Source organism: Dermacentor albipictus, chromosome 4, assembly GCF_038994185.2.
Source record: "Dermacentor albipictus isolate Rhodes 1998 colony chromosome 4, USDA_Dalb.pri_finalv2, whole genome shotgun sequence".
NCBI lineage: Eukaryota > Metazoa > Arthropoda > Arachnida > Ixodida > Ixodidae > Dermacentor > Dermacentor albipictus.
The window spans coordinates 164286332-164303028 of NC_091824.1; the positions used below are offsets into that span (position 1 = coordinate 164286332).

Below are 16697 nucleotides of genomic sequence, written 5' to 3' on the forward strand. Positions count from 1 at the left end.
TTTGAAGTAATTGCAGCATGAATGATTAACAGCCATAATGTTTGCTGCCTCTGCTTTTTACCTTTTTCTTTTCAAATTTGTTCATGGTCAAGAGTACAACATGGTCAAAAGTAGGAGGTGCTATAGTCAGTGACAAGGCAAGAATACAGTAGAGGCTCCTTCCAAAAATGCATGATGCAAGTGCCTGATGTTTGAAGAAATATACTTCCCGTGTAAGTCAACAATAAGGGCTCAATCACAATGGCAACCAAGTTGATAGCAAAGCGACTGGCCACAAATGGTCAACTTCATCAAAAAGTGAATGTTTTGGGTCAGTAATTCGTCGCTCTATTTTATAACTTCACGACTGCAATCGCATACCAATCAGTGGTCAGGAGCAGGATGTCGGTATATGCTAACACTTATCTTACATTGCAATGGTGGTGCAAGCAGGATGAGCGGCAGATATTGCAAGACATTTCAGTATCACGATGGGCAGGTCACGCTTGCTGGTGTGAACACTGAATGCCACCAGTCACTCCTTGGTTGCCAGACACAGTCAGACATGCGACTTCTCTCAGTAGCTGGTGTGAATAAGCCCTGAGTGAAGAAGGCTGAGGCTTCTTTTGTTCACCCACACTTGATCCCTTCGAGCCACTATTTTCCTGTGAACATTTTGTCTTATTTGGATTTCCTTACAAATCCTGCCATCTCAAGAAGGAGTCTCGTCTCAGCAACAATCCCGCACCAAACAGGTCAACAACCCAAATCACCAGGCATGCCCATGAAGAAAGCTCACAGCACTAACATGGCATTTAAGAAAGCGATTAGGAGAGAGATTTTTCTGATTTGTTTAATGTACCTTCTCGCCCCACCTCGTGTATGGGTCACTGAAAAGATGCGACATGATATTAATGAAGCATGACTGTGAGCAGGCCTAGTTGGAATTGATTCATCGTGAATTTTTGCAAAAAAGAAGACAGGGACAAAGAAAGATACTTTTCCCCCATTTGTTTAGTGCAAAAATTCACAATGATATTAATGGCCTAGCAGATACCTTTATAGACAAGCATATCACTTACGCCTCATGAGAGGAATAGTGCCCAGTTGCCCAGTAGCATGAGGAATTTCTTAACAAAATGCCTGGACAAAGCTGAGGTGGAGACATGGATACAAAGGATAAGGAAGGAGATGGAGACTAACCCCGAATGCACTAACTTGGATCGTGTTTGGGCTTGACTTCACGAACTCGGCCCGAAGCAAGAAGCAGACTTCAAAACGCCCAAGTTGGCTTTTGCGTTTCATAGACGCTCAAGCTGACACTCAAGCTGAGTTGGTGCTCCACTTTTAGGCGAGTGTATTTGACTGCAAATTAATTTTACATTCCCATTTATTTTGGTTTTAGCTTCTTTTTAGCTTAGAGGTCCTGTTGTGCATTTGTATAGCTGGCTGTAGAGAAGCAACAAATGGTTGGTTCGTATGGTGGTCTTTCAACGGCTTTTGTTCTTGATTGCCGCAAGGCGTTTATGCGCCATCTCGGCCGGCAAACAGATGCAAGAGGTCGAGACTAGGCATACGGTCGGTTTCTGAGGGAGCTCGCGCGTCCCTTTTTGCCTATAGGCAATTCCAGCAGGAAGGCGACGGCCCTTGTTCTGGTCGGGCTCCGTGACCCTTTGAAGAAAAGGCCAACCTATTCGAACGCGCTAGGCCGGAGTCATAAACAAGAAAAAAACTGCAACATCTGCTGCAAACTAGGAGTACCGAACGCCGTAGAGTCACCTGTCCGGACCCATATGGGTGACAGCACCCAATAAAAAGAAAATAAATGAATAAAATGACACATGCAAACGATTTGTCTACTTCGCATGGAGAGTTTGTCAAGAACAACGACAGGGTGTGGGGATGCACGACTCTCACGCATCCCCTGATATGCTGTTTTCCCGCACGGCTCGCGTGGCCTGGCGCCCGCGGCGGTTGGAGTGGTACAAGCGCGGTGCGAGAGATGGCGCGAGTGTCGCGCCGCTGCGAGGTTACTTGGGTGCGGGAGCGGAAGGCATGCTTTCTCTGGGATTTGGGACAGCAAGCGGGACAGACGTGCCGTGCCGCGCGTGTGCCGACCCACGCTTCTGCGAGACTATCTCGCGTGGCCGCCTTGGAACGCACCACCGTTCACGTGACAGTACACGCGAACAACCAGGCGTTTGGATCCAGCATGGGGCGAACATATTCGCTCGCTTCCAGTCACGGTGAGTCGGACTTCGAGATTTGTCGCGCGCCCATCGGCATGTTTTGTGGATAGCAACTCGGCTAGCAGGCATTGATCTATGAAAGGCGCAATAAATGCCCTTGTGATTGTTTGCACTACTGTGTTGTCGTTCCTTTGTTCCAAGAGCACGGAGGAGAACCCCATATCACCCACAAGGGAGAGTGTGGCACAGTCATAGACATCGCAAATTGGCAGCGCGTGTCGTCTGCTAGGAAAGTGTCTATCAGGAAAACAAGTTGCGGGGCTCGCACGATGGCCGCGCGTCGCATTTGGTACGAAATTACTGCCCTGTCAACAGGCTTTGACGCTGAAATGTGGCACTCACGTACACTCTTTTCCCAAAAGAATGTACCGCAACGCAAGACGGCACCCCATTTTACAGAAGACGAAAAGAGCCTGCTGACGACACTCGTGAACAACTACAAGCATATTGTAGAATGCAAGAAAACTCATGTCGCGTTGTTGACCAAGAAGAATCAGCCATGAAAAGAAATAGCAAAACAATATAATGCCAACCACAGGATTACGTGGCACGATCGCGTGCAACTGAAAAAAATGCTGGAACAACCTGAAGCAAATGCGGAAAGAGGAAGCCACGAAACAAAAGCGAGATCACCACAAAACTGGTAAGCGCACATGTTCTGCATGACTGGCTTATTTGGGCTACCTTTTATTATGCTCATGCACATGTTTCGTATTCGGTGGATGAGTGCGTGACAGTTCAGCATGCAGAGTGTAAATATGTTCGTGAGCGCTAATAACTAGTGATGGCATGTGTAGTCATTGTAGATGAGAAAACACACTCGCAATCAATACCTTCCGCGACTGTGGGAAGCGCACCAGCATCGGGCGCAGGTGCTTCGCGATGAGCAGAGTCATTTTTCCAACTGCACGGCACACTGTTGACTGAGGAATGTGAGTCGGATCCCCAATGACTGTTTGAAACGTGCCAGCGCGGTAAAACATCACAGCAATCAGCAACTGCAGCACGGGAGGCACACAGGCTATCCTCTGTTGTCCCTTCTTTCCCGGCGTTCGTTGTCGCACGGCGTTCTTCGTGAATCTGTAGCGACCGAGGAATTGTTCGTCGTCATAGAGATCCATCGGATTCCCTTGGTCACGTAGGGCTGGTTGTGGAATTTTCGGCAAGGGCTGCGCCTCTAAAAATGCTACATCCGTGGCGTGGCAAGCAAGCTCAAAAGCAGCTGTCCTCTGCACGACGTCCATTCGGGAGGCTGCCATGTTGGAATAACACACGAAGTCAGTTTCAAGCTAGCCCAGGAGCAGACTTGAAACTTGAGCGGACTCCGACCCAGCCAAGTCATTCGCAAGTCGCCCGCAAGCTCGAGTACGATTTAGGACGCACAGTGAAGCTGTTGTGAGACTGCCAGAAGTCAAGTTCGAGCCAAGTTAGATCTCTGCATTCGGGGGTAAAAGATGCGATTTGCTGGCACTTGTATACATATTTCTTGTGAGGGATACCTGCAGCTGTGTTTCTGACCTGTCACTGAGTACAGCAGCATATACTTTATACAACGTTTCACTGAAATAAGTTAAAAGCCTCCACTTATTTTTGTCTCTTCTTTGACATGAACAATTTTTAAATTGCACAGTAATAAAGAATGCCTCGGTGTAAAGCCGCTGCCTAGTTCACCGATGGAACCATCTATCAGCACAGCTGTGAAATTTCACTTCATTCATTCTAGTGGCATGCGTGTGTGTTCACCAGATTCGTGCATTCAGTCATGGCTGGAGGTGCAGAAGAGGATTTGTGTGCAAATTAACTGTCTGCAGTTCAATCAAAGCTGGTTTTGGCTTTATTCAGCTTTCTGTTTTCTTCATGCGGCTTCCTGTACATGTTGATAGTAGGGATGAACCAATACTGAAGTGAGACACATCCTCTTGTGTCACATTTAGGACATTTAGCTTGGCAAGCTATTGGCCTTGACAATCGAGGGTTACTTCCAGCAAAAACATGCCCAGAAAAAAATGATTGTTTTCAGTAAATGTCTTCCGAGCCTGCTTTGAATGGAGTTTGCTTTCTTCCAGCACACTTTTAGTGTGCTTGAGAAGCTTCAGGGGATACTATCTTTATGACTAATGTATATTGTCACGTAGTGGTGACGGCAGTCGCAGGGGTGATGAGGACGGACAAAAGTTCGTTGAAGGAAGACTGTTTATTGGGCTGACTTGCGCCCACAATGCCCTGAATTACCCAGCGGCAGCGAGGCGACCAGCGTGCTCGGCGGTCGTTGAACAGAGTGCCCGCCGCTGTCATCTGCGCTCAATTTAAGGCTGATAGCGAGCTCTATCGGGATAAATCTGGGCGCGTCTTGCGTCGCAAACAAAGCGATAAAGCGGCGTGGTGGCAGACTTCAAGAGTGAGCAAGCACTGCAAAGATTCGCGGCATTACTCCCCTCTCAAAGAGGCATCGACTTGATGCATGAAAAGAAATAATGCGACTAGCAACAAATAAAACGAATCGTGCGAAATTAAACACAGAGTGTAAAAATGCAGCGTCCTTTAGCGCGTATAATAGGGCTTCAGGCGGACGACATGAACAACTTCTGCTCGTATGCGGCGTCGCTGGGATGCAGTCATGGCGTCAGGGATGACTTCATAATCCAGTTCACCTAGCCGACGAAGAACCTTGTATGGGTCGAAATAGCGGCGCAAAAGCTTTTCACTCAATCCACGGTGCCGAATGGGCGTCCAAACCCAGACTTGGTCCCCTGGCTTGTATTCCGCGTTGCGTCTTCGTAGGTTGTAACGTCTGGTGTCAGTTCGCTGCTGGTCTTTGATTCGTAATCGGGCAAGCCTTCGAGCTTCTTCTGCGCGTTGAAGGTAGGCGGCGACATCGACGTTTTCTTCTTCTGTAACATTGGGCAGCATGGCGTCTAGCGTGGTCGTGGCCTCCCTTCCGTGGACGAGCCCAAAAGGCGTCGTCTGGGTGGTCTCCTGCACTGCGGTGTTGTAGGCGAATACGACGAATGGCAGGATGACGTCCCAGGTCTTGTGTTCGGCATCAACATACATGGCGAGCATATCGGCGATGGTTTTGTTCAGGCGCTCGGTCAGTCCGTTGGTCTGCGGATGGTACGCAGTTGTCCTCCGGTGGGTGGTTTGGCTGTAACGCAGGATGGCTTGCGTTAGTTCCGCCGTGAATGCTGTTCCTCTGTCCGTGATGAGTACATCGGGGGCGCCGGGTCGCAGAAGAATGCATTCCACGAAAAATTTGGTGACTTTTGCTGCTGTTCCGTTCGGTAGGGCTTTTGCCTCGGCGTAGCGAGTCAGGTAGTCGGTCGCTATGATGATCCATTTATTTCCAGACGTTGACTTTGGGAAGGGGCCAAGCAAGTCCATACCGATCTGCTGAAAGGGTCTTGCGGGGGGTTCAATGGGGTTCGGAATCCTGCTGGTCGGGTGGGAGGTGTCTTTCGTCACTGACAACCTCGGCAGGTTTTCACATAATGTACGACATCGGCAGAAAGGAGGGGCCAGTAATACTTTTCTTGAATGCGGTGGAGAGTGCGAGTAAACCCGAGATGTCCCGCTGTCGGCTTGTCGTGGGAAGCCTGTAGAACTTCTTCGCGGAGACAAGCAGGTACAACAAGGAGGTAGGCTGTTTTGTTCGCTGCGAAGTTCTTCTTCATGAGGACATCATTCTGTACACAGAAGGAAGAAAGTCCTCGCTTGTATGAGGCAGGGGGCAAAGAAATGTTGCCTTCCAAGTACTCGATGGGGCATTTTAGGTCTGGGTCCGAGCGTTGCTGCTGGGCAAAAGAGCTGGAGCTGATGGGTCCCAGGAAGGCGTCCTCATCGTCGTCCAGTGGCGGCGCATCTACAGGGGCTCGTGAGAGGCAATCGGCGTCAGTGTTTGAGTCCGGACTTGTAAACCACGGTGACGTCAAACTCCTGGAGGCGAAGACTCCAACGAGCGAGGCGGCCAGAGGGGTCCTTCAAATTGGCAAGCCAGCACAGCACGTGGCGATTGCTGACCACCTTGAACGGTCGTCTGTACAGGTAGGGGCGGAATTTCGACGTAGCCCAGATGATGGCAAGGCACTCCCTCTCAGTCGTCGAATAGTTAGCCTTGGTCTTGGAAAGGGAGCGGCTAGCGTATGCGATGACGTCCTGCAGCCCGTCGCTTTTTTGAACGAGGACGGCACCTAGGCCCACACGGCTTGCGATGGTACGCACCTCAGTATCAGCGTTTTCATCAAAATGCACGAGGATTGGTGAAGACTGTAAACAGCGCTCGAGTTCTTTGAAGGCTTCTGCTTGCGGCGCTTCCCATTTAAATGGCACGTTTGCCTTCGTTAGATGGGTCAGGGGCTCGGCGATGCGCGAAAAGTTTTTCACAATTCGTCGGTAATATGCGCACAGTCCGAGGAATCTGCGCACAGCTTTCATATTGGCCAGCAGTGGGAACTGTTCAATAGCGGCTGTTTTCTGCGGGTCTGGGTGTACTCCCTCCCTGCTAACGATGTGGCCTAGAAACAGCAGCTCTGCATAAGCAAAGTGGCACTTCTCAGCATTCAAAGTTAGGCCAGACGACTTGATGGCATCTAGCACTGTCTGAAGTCTTTTGAGGTGTTCTTGAAAGTTCGAGGCGAAGACAACGACGTCATCTAAATATACCAGATGAATTTGCCACTTTAGGCCTGCCAGCACTGTATCCATCACCCGCTGAAACATCGCTGGTGCGGAAGAGAGACCAAATGGCATCACCTTGAACTCAAAGAGCCCATCCAGAGTGATTAATGCTGTCTCCTCGCTATCTCTTTCGTCGACCTCAATCTGCCAGTAGCCGCTCTTCAGGTCCATCGATGAGAAATACTTGGCGTTGCAGAGCTGGTCCAGTGTGTCGTCGATGTGGGGGAGGGGGTAGACGTCCTTCTTTGTTGTGTTGTTCAAGCGGCGGTAATCAACGCAGAATCGAAGTGTGCCGTCTTTCTTTCTCACTAGAACAACTGGTGCAGCCCATGGGCTGTTTGATGGCTGAATGACGTCGTCGCAAAGCATTTCTTCCACTTAGTTCCAGATGGCTTGTCGTTCTCGCGGCGACACACGGTAGGGGCTTTGACGGAGAGGTCGGGCGTGCTGGTCGGTTATGATGTGATGCTTGGCAATTGGCATTTGTCGGACCTTCGGCGATGACGAAAAACACTGGCTGTAACTTCGAAGCAGATTGCGGATCTGGATCTGGTCTTGTCTGTTCCGGGGCAGGGCTGGGTTGATGTTGAAAGTGGGCGAGTTCTCATGGTCAGACGAATCTTCTGCGGATGGGTCGGAGAGGGCGAAGGAATCCCGTATGTCGGATATTTCGTCGAAGAAAGCAATCGCCATTCCTATGTTAATGTGCCGGTATTCTTCGCTGAAGTTAGTCAGCAGTACTTCGGTCTGGCCGTTGCGGAAATGTGCGATGCCTCTTGCGATACCAATTCCTCGGTCTAGAAGCAACTGCGTGTTCCCCTCGATGATGCCTTCAGAGTTAATGGCTTTCATGGCACCTACGGTAACGATAACGCTTGAACGGGGTGGGACGCTCACTTCTTCTTTCAGGATGCTCAGGGCAAAGTGATTTCCCAGAGTTGTCATCGAAGGGATGGCCTCGTTCGTCAAAAGCATGATCAGCTTGGATCGCAGGTCAATGATCGCCTGATGCTCACTAAGGAAATCCAAGCCCAAGATCACTTCGCGGGAGCATTGCGGTAGCACAACAAAGGTCGCAGGATAGGTGTGTTCTCTGACAGTCACTCGCGCTGTGCATCGTCCTGATGGCGTAATGAGGTGGCCACCTGCGGTGCGAATTTGTGGGCCATCGCAAGCGGTCGTGACTTTCCTCAGCTGCGCAGCGAACGTTCCATTCATCACTGAGCAATCGGCTCCTGTGTCAACTAGAGCAGTGACTTTCCGACCGTCGATAGCCACTTCTAAGTCGGATGTCTTGGCTCTTGCATTGCACGTCGCCCTCGGCATCAGGTTACGGCTTCGTCGCATATTTGAGTCGCGGGTGGGGCGTATCGTCGAAGCGTTTCTGGGTGGCGGCGTCGTTTCGAAGGCAGTTCGCGTCGTGGTCGGGGTTGTCATTTTCTGCGGCGTCGGTGCAGCGAGTGGGGCTTCTTCATGCTGCGTAGCGGGTGTAGCGTCTTCATGGAGCGTTGTCAGTGGAGGATTTTCAGCGTTTCATTCGTGAGCAACCTCACCTCCAGAGGTTGCCGTCTTTAGTTTCCCCAACGAGGGTTCGGAGACCTTCCCCGTACCCCGGCTGCGTAGCTGCGGTGTGGCGACACAAAGCGCGACGTTGACGGCGATGGTGAGCGCAAAAGGCAGTTCGGTGTGTACTCCTCTTGACGCAGGTACTCGTCGATTTCCTGCGAACGTTGGCCGAAGCGTGGTCGTGGAACGTCAACGGCAAATCCTCGAAAACCGATACGTCGGTACAAGCAGTGACGAAGAATATGGCCGGCCTCACCGCAATGGTAGCACAACGGCCGGTTGTCAGAAGTCCTCCAGGCGTTGCATTTCCTGGGGCTTGAGGGTTGCTTGTAGGATGGGCGGGCGGGGGCAGGGAGGCGGTGTTCGGGAACAAGATGTCGGACAGGATGTGGTGGTTGTCGTTGGGGCTGACGAGTGCGTACTACAGCGGCATACGTCAAGGCCTGGGGTTCTGTGGCCGTCGGGGTGCCAAGTGCCTGTTGCACTTCTTCCCGTACCACATCCATGAGAGTTGCTGCTTGCAGCTGTGCGGAAGATGGCAGTAATCGGCGTAGCTCCTCGCGAACAATTTCGTGGATCACTTCCCGCAAGTTGTCACTGGTGGTGGTCGTCGTGTCCGGACGGATTGCACAGACAGAGGAAGGGCAGTTGTACTGCCGAGCCCGAACGTCAAGGGTTTTCTCAATCGTGCTGGCTTCTTGCATGAATTCCTGGACTGTTTTTGGTGGCTGGCGGACGAGGCTACCAAAGAGTTGTTCTTTTACGCCGCGCATTAAAAACTGAACTTTCTTTTCCTCGGTCATCTCGGGGTCGGCGCGGCGAAATAGGCGCTTCATCTCTTCGACGTAACCACGGACGGGCTCATTTGGCAGCTGGATCCTGGACTCGAGGAGTTGTTCAGCTCTTTCTTTCCTCATGACACTGCTGAATACCTTCAATAGTTCCCTCTTGAATAGCTCCCATGTCGTTAGGGACGACTCGTGGTTTTCGTACCACGTGCGTGCGGAGCCCTCCAATGAGAAAAATACCTGTCCAATTTTTGCCGTATCATCCCACTTGTTGAACGATGCCACACGCTCAAATTGCTCCAACCATTCTTCGGGGTCTTCGCCTAGGGATCCATTGAAGGTTGGCGGCCCCCAAGGCTGCTGCAGTATGATCGGTGTCGACATTTTCGGCGAGGTTGCGGTACTCGTAGCGGTGTCTTTTCGCTTTCTGGTGCGGTCCGGCAAGGTCCCGAACTCAGGATCCTCTCCCTGGAAACGTCGGCTGGCTCACTGAGCTGCTGGCTCATCCTCAAGTGCGAAGCGCTGAGGGCTGGCTTCACGACTTGAAGGACGCGTCCGGAACACGGAAGGCTACCCCGCACCTCCACCAGATGTCACGTAGTGGTGACGGCAGTCGCAGGGGCGATGAGAACGGACAAAAGTTCGTCGAAAGAAGACTGTTTATTGGGCTGACTTGCGCCCACAATGCCCTGAATTACCCGGTGGCGGCGAGGCGACCAGCGTGCTCGGCGGTCGTCGAACAGAATTCCCGCCGCTGTCGTCTGCGCTCAATTTAAAGTTGATAGCGAGCTCTATCGGGATAAATCTGGGTGCGTCTTGCGTCGCAAACAAAGCGATAAAGCGGCATGGCAGCAGACTTAAAGAGTGAGCAAGCACTGCACAGATTCGCGGCAATATAATGAAAGATATACTTGAAATCCCACGCATTTTCTTATAAAGGCATGCAAAAGCTATATTCTTTTGCTAAGAAAAGAGACTCTTGAAGCACCATTTCACTTAATGGCTATACTACACTTGTTTAAAGGGCCTCTCACCAAGCTCCATAGCAAATTTTGATTATATGCTGGAAGTTGTTACATGTCCTCTAGGAAACATTCTGTCGCTAAAATTTTTCAAATCAGCTCATTAATAGCCAAGATAGAAATATTTCAGTGCCACGAACCCATGATTACAGGAGGCAAGCTCCACTGCCAAGTGAGACACTCTCCACTCGCCCCGTCTTGCCTCCGCAAGCGAAATTCTTTCCCTCCGTCCTCCCGTACCAGACCTTGAGGATCGTGTTACGCATACGTCACGGGCCGTGCCTTCATATTTTTTTCTTGCTTTTTTTTTGCGGTTGTGCATACTACCGCTGGCTGCGTCACAGGCGAGTTGTTGCGATTGTTTCATTTTGCACAGCACATAATTTTGCGCGCTGTGCACAAGGACACCTGACTAGCAGTATAAGTCAGTGCTACGCTAATACTGAGGCAGGCAACAACGGATCACAGAGCATGATCTCACGCTGGAACACGGTAGAAAATGGTATAGTTTCAGTGTCTGTGCTTGCAAAATGCACGACATGAGAACAAGCAGACGAAACAGAAGTACATGTTGCTGCGGTGCGAAGTAAAACAAGAACATGCAGACATTCAGTTTGTGCATTTTATGATTTTTTTAAGCTTTCATTTGTCTGCTCAAGAAACATATTACACAAGTAACAGATGTTGCCTTGAATAATTCTTGAAGTCTCATGTCACCACGAGCAACATCACAGTGCAAACACGTGTACATAGACGCACTAGCACGTGTACGTCATCCTCCGGCTTGGAGCACGGCGGCCGCAAGGAGAAGGAAAAACAGCGTTCGATTGCAGCGTTTGCAGCGTGCAGTGTCTAGCGATGTAATACTTCGCAGACACGATTGTTATCGTGCAATATATGTTCTGCACTTGTCAGCTCAAAATGGCTAGACATGGTGAGAGGCACTTTAAAAACAGCAAAAAGCAACCATTCTTGCACTACAGCCTTTCTGACAACATATTTATAAGAGCAACGCACACTGTAGAACACACTTCGCGAAATATTGGCTGGCGCAGATACTCTGCCTTGCAAATGGCAGTGCGTAGGTGACGCGTGGGCGTGATTCACAGCAGCCGCCACGGACAGACCTCTGGTAATGCAGTGCTTCGTTTCCATATGACTGATGCATGCTACTCTGGCGCCATCTCGTAGCCATCGTCACCACAGAATCCATCTTGCACGGCACTCACGCTTTCACCCTATCCTCCTCCTCCACTTTCCTTCTCACGCTCTATTTTCTATCGCAGTCCTTCATCACCCGCTGCGCTCCATGTTCGCTCTTTCATCCTTCGCTGTGTTTGTTCGCATGGTTAGGTGGGATGGCCTATGCATACCGACGCTCAATGCAGGAACGGGTGTTGATCAGAAATTGATCAGAGAGAAAAGCGTGAAAAGGCCACCTTGAACGCTTACTTTCTTGCATTGCGGGTTCATGTGCAGAGAAGCCTGCTGTGGGGATGCTGAGTATAAAAATATTCTAAGAATGATCGGTATATGCAATAATAATAATAATAATAATAATAATAATAATAATAATAATAATAATAATAATAATAATAATAATAATAATAATAAATGATTGGTGGCATTAAAAAAATCTGGTGACGTCACCATCGCCACCTCAAGGTGTTAGCAAAAAAGGAAAAGGAAATAAAAAACTTTGAGGACGCTTAAGCTTTTTCACCTTTAAGAGCAATAGCATTCAAAGATCCCTTACTGCTTCTCATGATTCCTGGCGACTGCAGCTTATGTAATCGTAATGTTTTCATGGAAATGCTAGTGGTGAACGCCATGCACTAAGGTGAGCTTCCTGGTTCTTTGCCCCTCCCGCTCTTGCAACGGCAGACGCTGCCGCAGTTGTGCAGAGACAAACACCATCTGGATGGTGTTGCAAGGAAGCAAGTGGGGCACGCTGCTCCTACTAAGACAGACCTCAAACAGCAGCTGAAAAAGGTTGGTTTGTGTTTGAGTTTCCGCTTAACGGAATCATGTTTCCTAGTACATTCAAATTACAATCCAACACTATTATGTCTGTAGGTTGTGTCTGCACTTTACAAATTTTCCGACGCATTTTACTTTGAGAAATTCAATTATTTCAGCAACGCCTATGCGCCAAGCGGAGGGCTTGCATGGTTCGGAATGATTTTTGTTTAAAGGGACACTAAAGGCAAATACTAAGTCGAAATGAACTGTTTACATACCATTCCCGAAACCTCACAATGCCTGTTTCTTGCCAAGAAAAGATTTAGTTTACGAGGAAATTACATCTGAAGGGTCCGAATACTTTTTTTTGAAATTCGAATCTCCCGCCACCTAACCGGGGGAGTGGTGATGTTGCATACGCCATCACCACTCTTTGCTGCCGTTGGTGACTAAACCAGTGCCTGACAGACGGCGGTACTGAGTCAAGATGGAGCAGTGGATTCGCTGCTGCAGCTGCTTTTTGGTCAAGTGGCATAGACCATTCATCCTGCGACATCACATGGAATTTGAATTCTCTACTATTTGCAGTTTGTGCAAGTTTCGCGAGCCAGCAAAACCAGCACAGCACTACGCGATAACTACTGAAACGCGAAAGCGTGGGCGGTGCGGAGTCAAGCGAAAACGAAACCTTTTGACTGCGGACGTCATTGTCAAGGGTAACTTCAACGAGTTCTTTTTTTTTTTTCAAAATATGAAATAGACCTTGGAAAGTAGCATATTATTTCGTCTTATTATACAATACAAGGATTTTTTTTGCAACGAGTGGTTCAGTACTAGTGACAGAATTTAACTGAGGAGTGCTTTCGTCATTGGGACAGTACTTGAATGTTCCTGGGGAGTCTCTAATCATGTCCTGCATTTACATCAATTTCTCGCTCGGCCCGGGTCTCCCCTTAAGGCTCTGTTTACAGTAATATTGACGCCTTAGAGATTCTCAAGCACTAATCTATCACTATAGCTTCACTTTATATTTGCCTTTAGTGTCCCTTTAATGGACGACGACGCCAATGCCCCAGCTCCACACTTTCTATGACATGGGGCTCTTAACGCTATCACGTTAAAATACAAAGGGAAAGAACAGCTGTGGTGAAACTAGTTGTGATGGCGTTCTGGCTAAGTTGATACGATAGCTTTGAAAGGGTCATGCAGCTTCCTTGCAACTTATCTCCACACCGTTCAGTACACAGATTTCATTTTTTTGGCAGCGGGAAAGCGACAGGTATACATGCGTAAGCTAGGGAAAGCAAGTAAGCAAAGTGAAGTAACAGCCAAGCCAAAGAATGTTTATGCATTAGTAGACAACTCTCAGAATTTCTGTAACACCTTTTACTGTCTTTTTATGAGTAGTAGGATATTGCATTTGACTAGTTTTAGGCACCACCCTTCCCTATTTGACTGCCCCTTAATCATTTCTTATTGAAAGGTACTGTGATAGAGGAGTGTGTACAAAGAAGGCACATTTATATAGTTTATGCAGCCCCTTCCCCACCCCCAAGAACATGGTCGACAATGACATGCTACCTATTATGCACTGAGCCACCTGTCACCAGCCACGTAACAAAAACATTGCTGTCAACAAAAAAATCACCTTCGAGGGTGTGCACCAGCTTTCCTGTGGAAATATCAAACACATTGATGATGCCATCAATGGCACCACTTGCAATGTACTTTCCATCTGGACTCTGCAAGGAAACATTGAGCACCAAATAAGTCAAGAAAACCATGCCTGCTAATAGATCAGTATGTGAACCTCAATCCTGCCTTTTGCACTAGTAGATAGTGAAAATATGCAGCTGCTGCTCACATTTTAGGCTTGGCAGTACAGTTGGCATCACTTTTGTGTAGACCGCGAGAATGGCAGCCTCCGGGGCACTCAGGAGCCAGCAAGCAATGTCTAACGGTAGTTGCTGGGCCCAAACATGTCCAGCAGCTACTGTTATACACCAGGCCCAGCAGCTAGCTTTAGACGTCGCTGTCATGAGCCAAGAAAGAAAGGGAGAGGACGAAAAAGCAGAAGATATGAAGAGGACAAAACAGCACAAGGAGGCTGTGGAAGAAATAAAAGAAAGTATCCTAATATAAAGAATGGAATATATGAAAAAAGAAGATGTGCAAAAATTCATGTGGAGCTATGTGGCCAACGGGCCAAAAGGACGCGTAGCAGAAGAGAGCAGCCCAGCTACACTCTAGGACGGTGGATGCAGAAGGAGCTGGAGGCTGAATAGAGTGTAAGGTTCGTGGAGATGGTGACAACCTAGTGGAAGCTGCACTTCAGCTGCCGTGGCTGTGACCCTTGAGCTGAGCGGGCGCCCCACCGAAGACTGCAGCTACAGGCTGATAGCACCGTCTCCAAGACTCCCTGCAGCTATGATTCGCAGGCAAGCAGAGTTGGCCGGGCGATCCAGGCATTTCAGTCACCCCTTGCCCTGATCACCCGACCAGGCCAACCATGGGCCTATTGACATGTTGTTGGAAGCAGTGGTGATGAGGTGACGTGGCCACGTCGGGCTCAATGTAAATATGTTGGACTTATCTATGCATCGCATATGAGGACTTTTGTAAATGTGTACCATTACGTTGCGCTGTCTAGTGTTTGTTTTGAGTTGTTTTCTTTGATGGTCTTTTTTTTTTTCAATTATAAATGTTAGTCTTACACGTGCGAATTGTCCCTGTTTGTCTTTAGTTTGCCGAAATTCGTGAAAGTTGCTGGCTGCCTCTGAACACCCCAGAGGCCACCATTCCCATGCTCTACACAAGGATGGTGCCAACTACACACCTGTGAATCTAATGCACAATTATTTCTTACAGATGTTCCTATGCTCTCCGATTAACTCAATGATAAGTCTGGCCAAAGTACACCTTACCACATGCGAGTCATGTTTTGTAGAACGTTATGAAAATAGAAGCCCGTGTGAAAAAAAAGCGCACTAAGACTAATGAAAAGAAGCACCCTAGGCTGCAATGTCTTAAACATCGCAGCCCATCAAACATTGACCTCTCTTGCATGCAGGCACTTTAAACATGAGGAGAGAAAAGGACTCACGAACGCAATGCTAAGCGTGAACTTCCCCGTTGTGTCAAGTGAGGATTCCAACTTGCAGGATTCAATGCCATAGAGGTTGATTTTGCCTGAATGGGATCCAGATGCCAGAAATCGAGAGTCAGGTGAGAAGGTCACAGACCAAGCGTCAACTGTAGAGAAAGAAAAGGAAGCAAATAATATTAGATAAACAGCAGTATATTTCATACCTGTACTATAGTAGCAGTATATATTGTTGATATTATTATTACCTACTCCATAGTGTTTTCTACTTGCTTCTAAGGAAATTGGCAGGGTGCATTTACTTATGTGAATAGAAAATAATTACACTCTGAATACACTACTGACACACAGAGGCCCCATGTGATAAACGTTCCTATGGTGATTTTCATTGTATCAAACTGCTGCATTTTGTAAGAAATGGCTCCCTGCTCATAAAATTTGTCCTTATTAAGAGACTGAAAATGAGAGCCATGATTTACACTGCCCTGCCTAATACTAGTTCCTTTGTGCTTAAAAAAAAACATACTGCCAACTCAAGTAACCGCCCACGAACAATGTCTATTAGCAGAAAAGCAACTTCCCACCTTTACTTATGAAAACCTGAACACAAAAAGTGAGGTGGTGGAAATCAGCTGTAAATTTCCTTACCGGGACCTGCATCAATATTTTTTTTTTCTTCACCAGTATCCAAATCCCAGAGCTTTATGTTGCTGTCCAAGGAACTTGATGCAGCAACTGCGAGAATAACACAGAAAAAAGAAATATTTTTTTGTGAATAACATGTTTTATCATGTAATCGTAGATGTTTTTGTTTCTCAATAATTTTCTCATTTCGAGATTTAGTTCTTCTCTATAACCTTTTTATTATGCCAACTATTTGTTTATCACACACCTCAAGCTATATACTTCCCCTCAACTAATACTAAACTGAGAAATGTTTTTGTTAAAAAATCTTTCTTTTGTTAAATTCGAGGGCAAGGTGTTTTTACAAAATGGTATATGTAAAGGGGTCCAGTGTTACACCGATGGTGTGTGGTACTTTCTTAGCGAAGTTTCAAAAGTCCCTTTGTGACCCCATTAATGATTACCGTGTTGCCTGACTCTTTAGGTATGTAGATGATTTCCTTGTTTTTTTAAATATTGGACAAAGTGATTGCCTCACTGACATCATCCGCAGTGTCTTATCAGTGTCTCAGGATTGCTTTCGACATCTTTGTTCACCCACGAAGCACAACATGATAATTCCATCAAGTTTTTTAGATCTGACTAACATTTCATACTCATGCTCACATTTGCTGGGTTTATAGTCCAAGAACTAAAAAGACGCTACTACCATACCAATCTGCTTACTCAA

General features: G+C 48.0%; 1 protein-coding gene across 1 annotated transcript in view; it reads right to left on the bottom strand.

The window, feature by feature from the left end:
* Nucleotides 1–16697, bottom strand: part of LOC135899970 (superkiller complex protein 8) — a 47776-nt gene that overhangs the window by 11589 nt on the left and 19490 nt on the right. Inside the window, exons 5-7 of the mRNA XM_065429380.2 lie at nucleotides 15992–16078; nucleotides 15344–15492; nucleotides 13889–13982 (exon numbers count right to left, since the gene is read on the bottom strand). Of these exons, the coding sequence (XP_065285452.1) occupies nucleotides 13889–13982; nucleotides 15344–15492; nucleotides 15992–16078 (330 nt within the window). The remainder of the gene's footprint in view (nucleotides 1–13888; nucleotides 13983–15343; nucleotides 15493–15991; nucleotides 16079–16697) is intronic.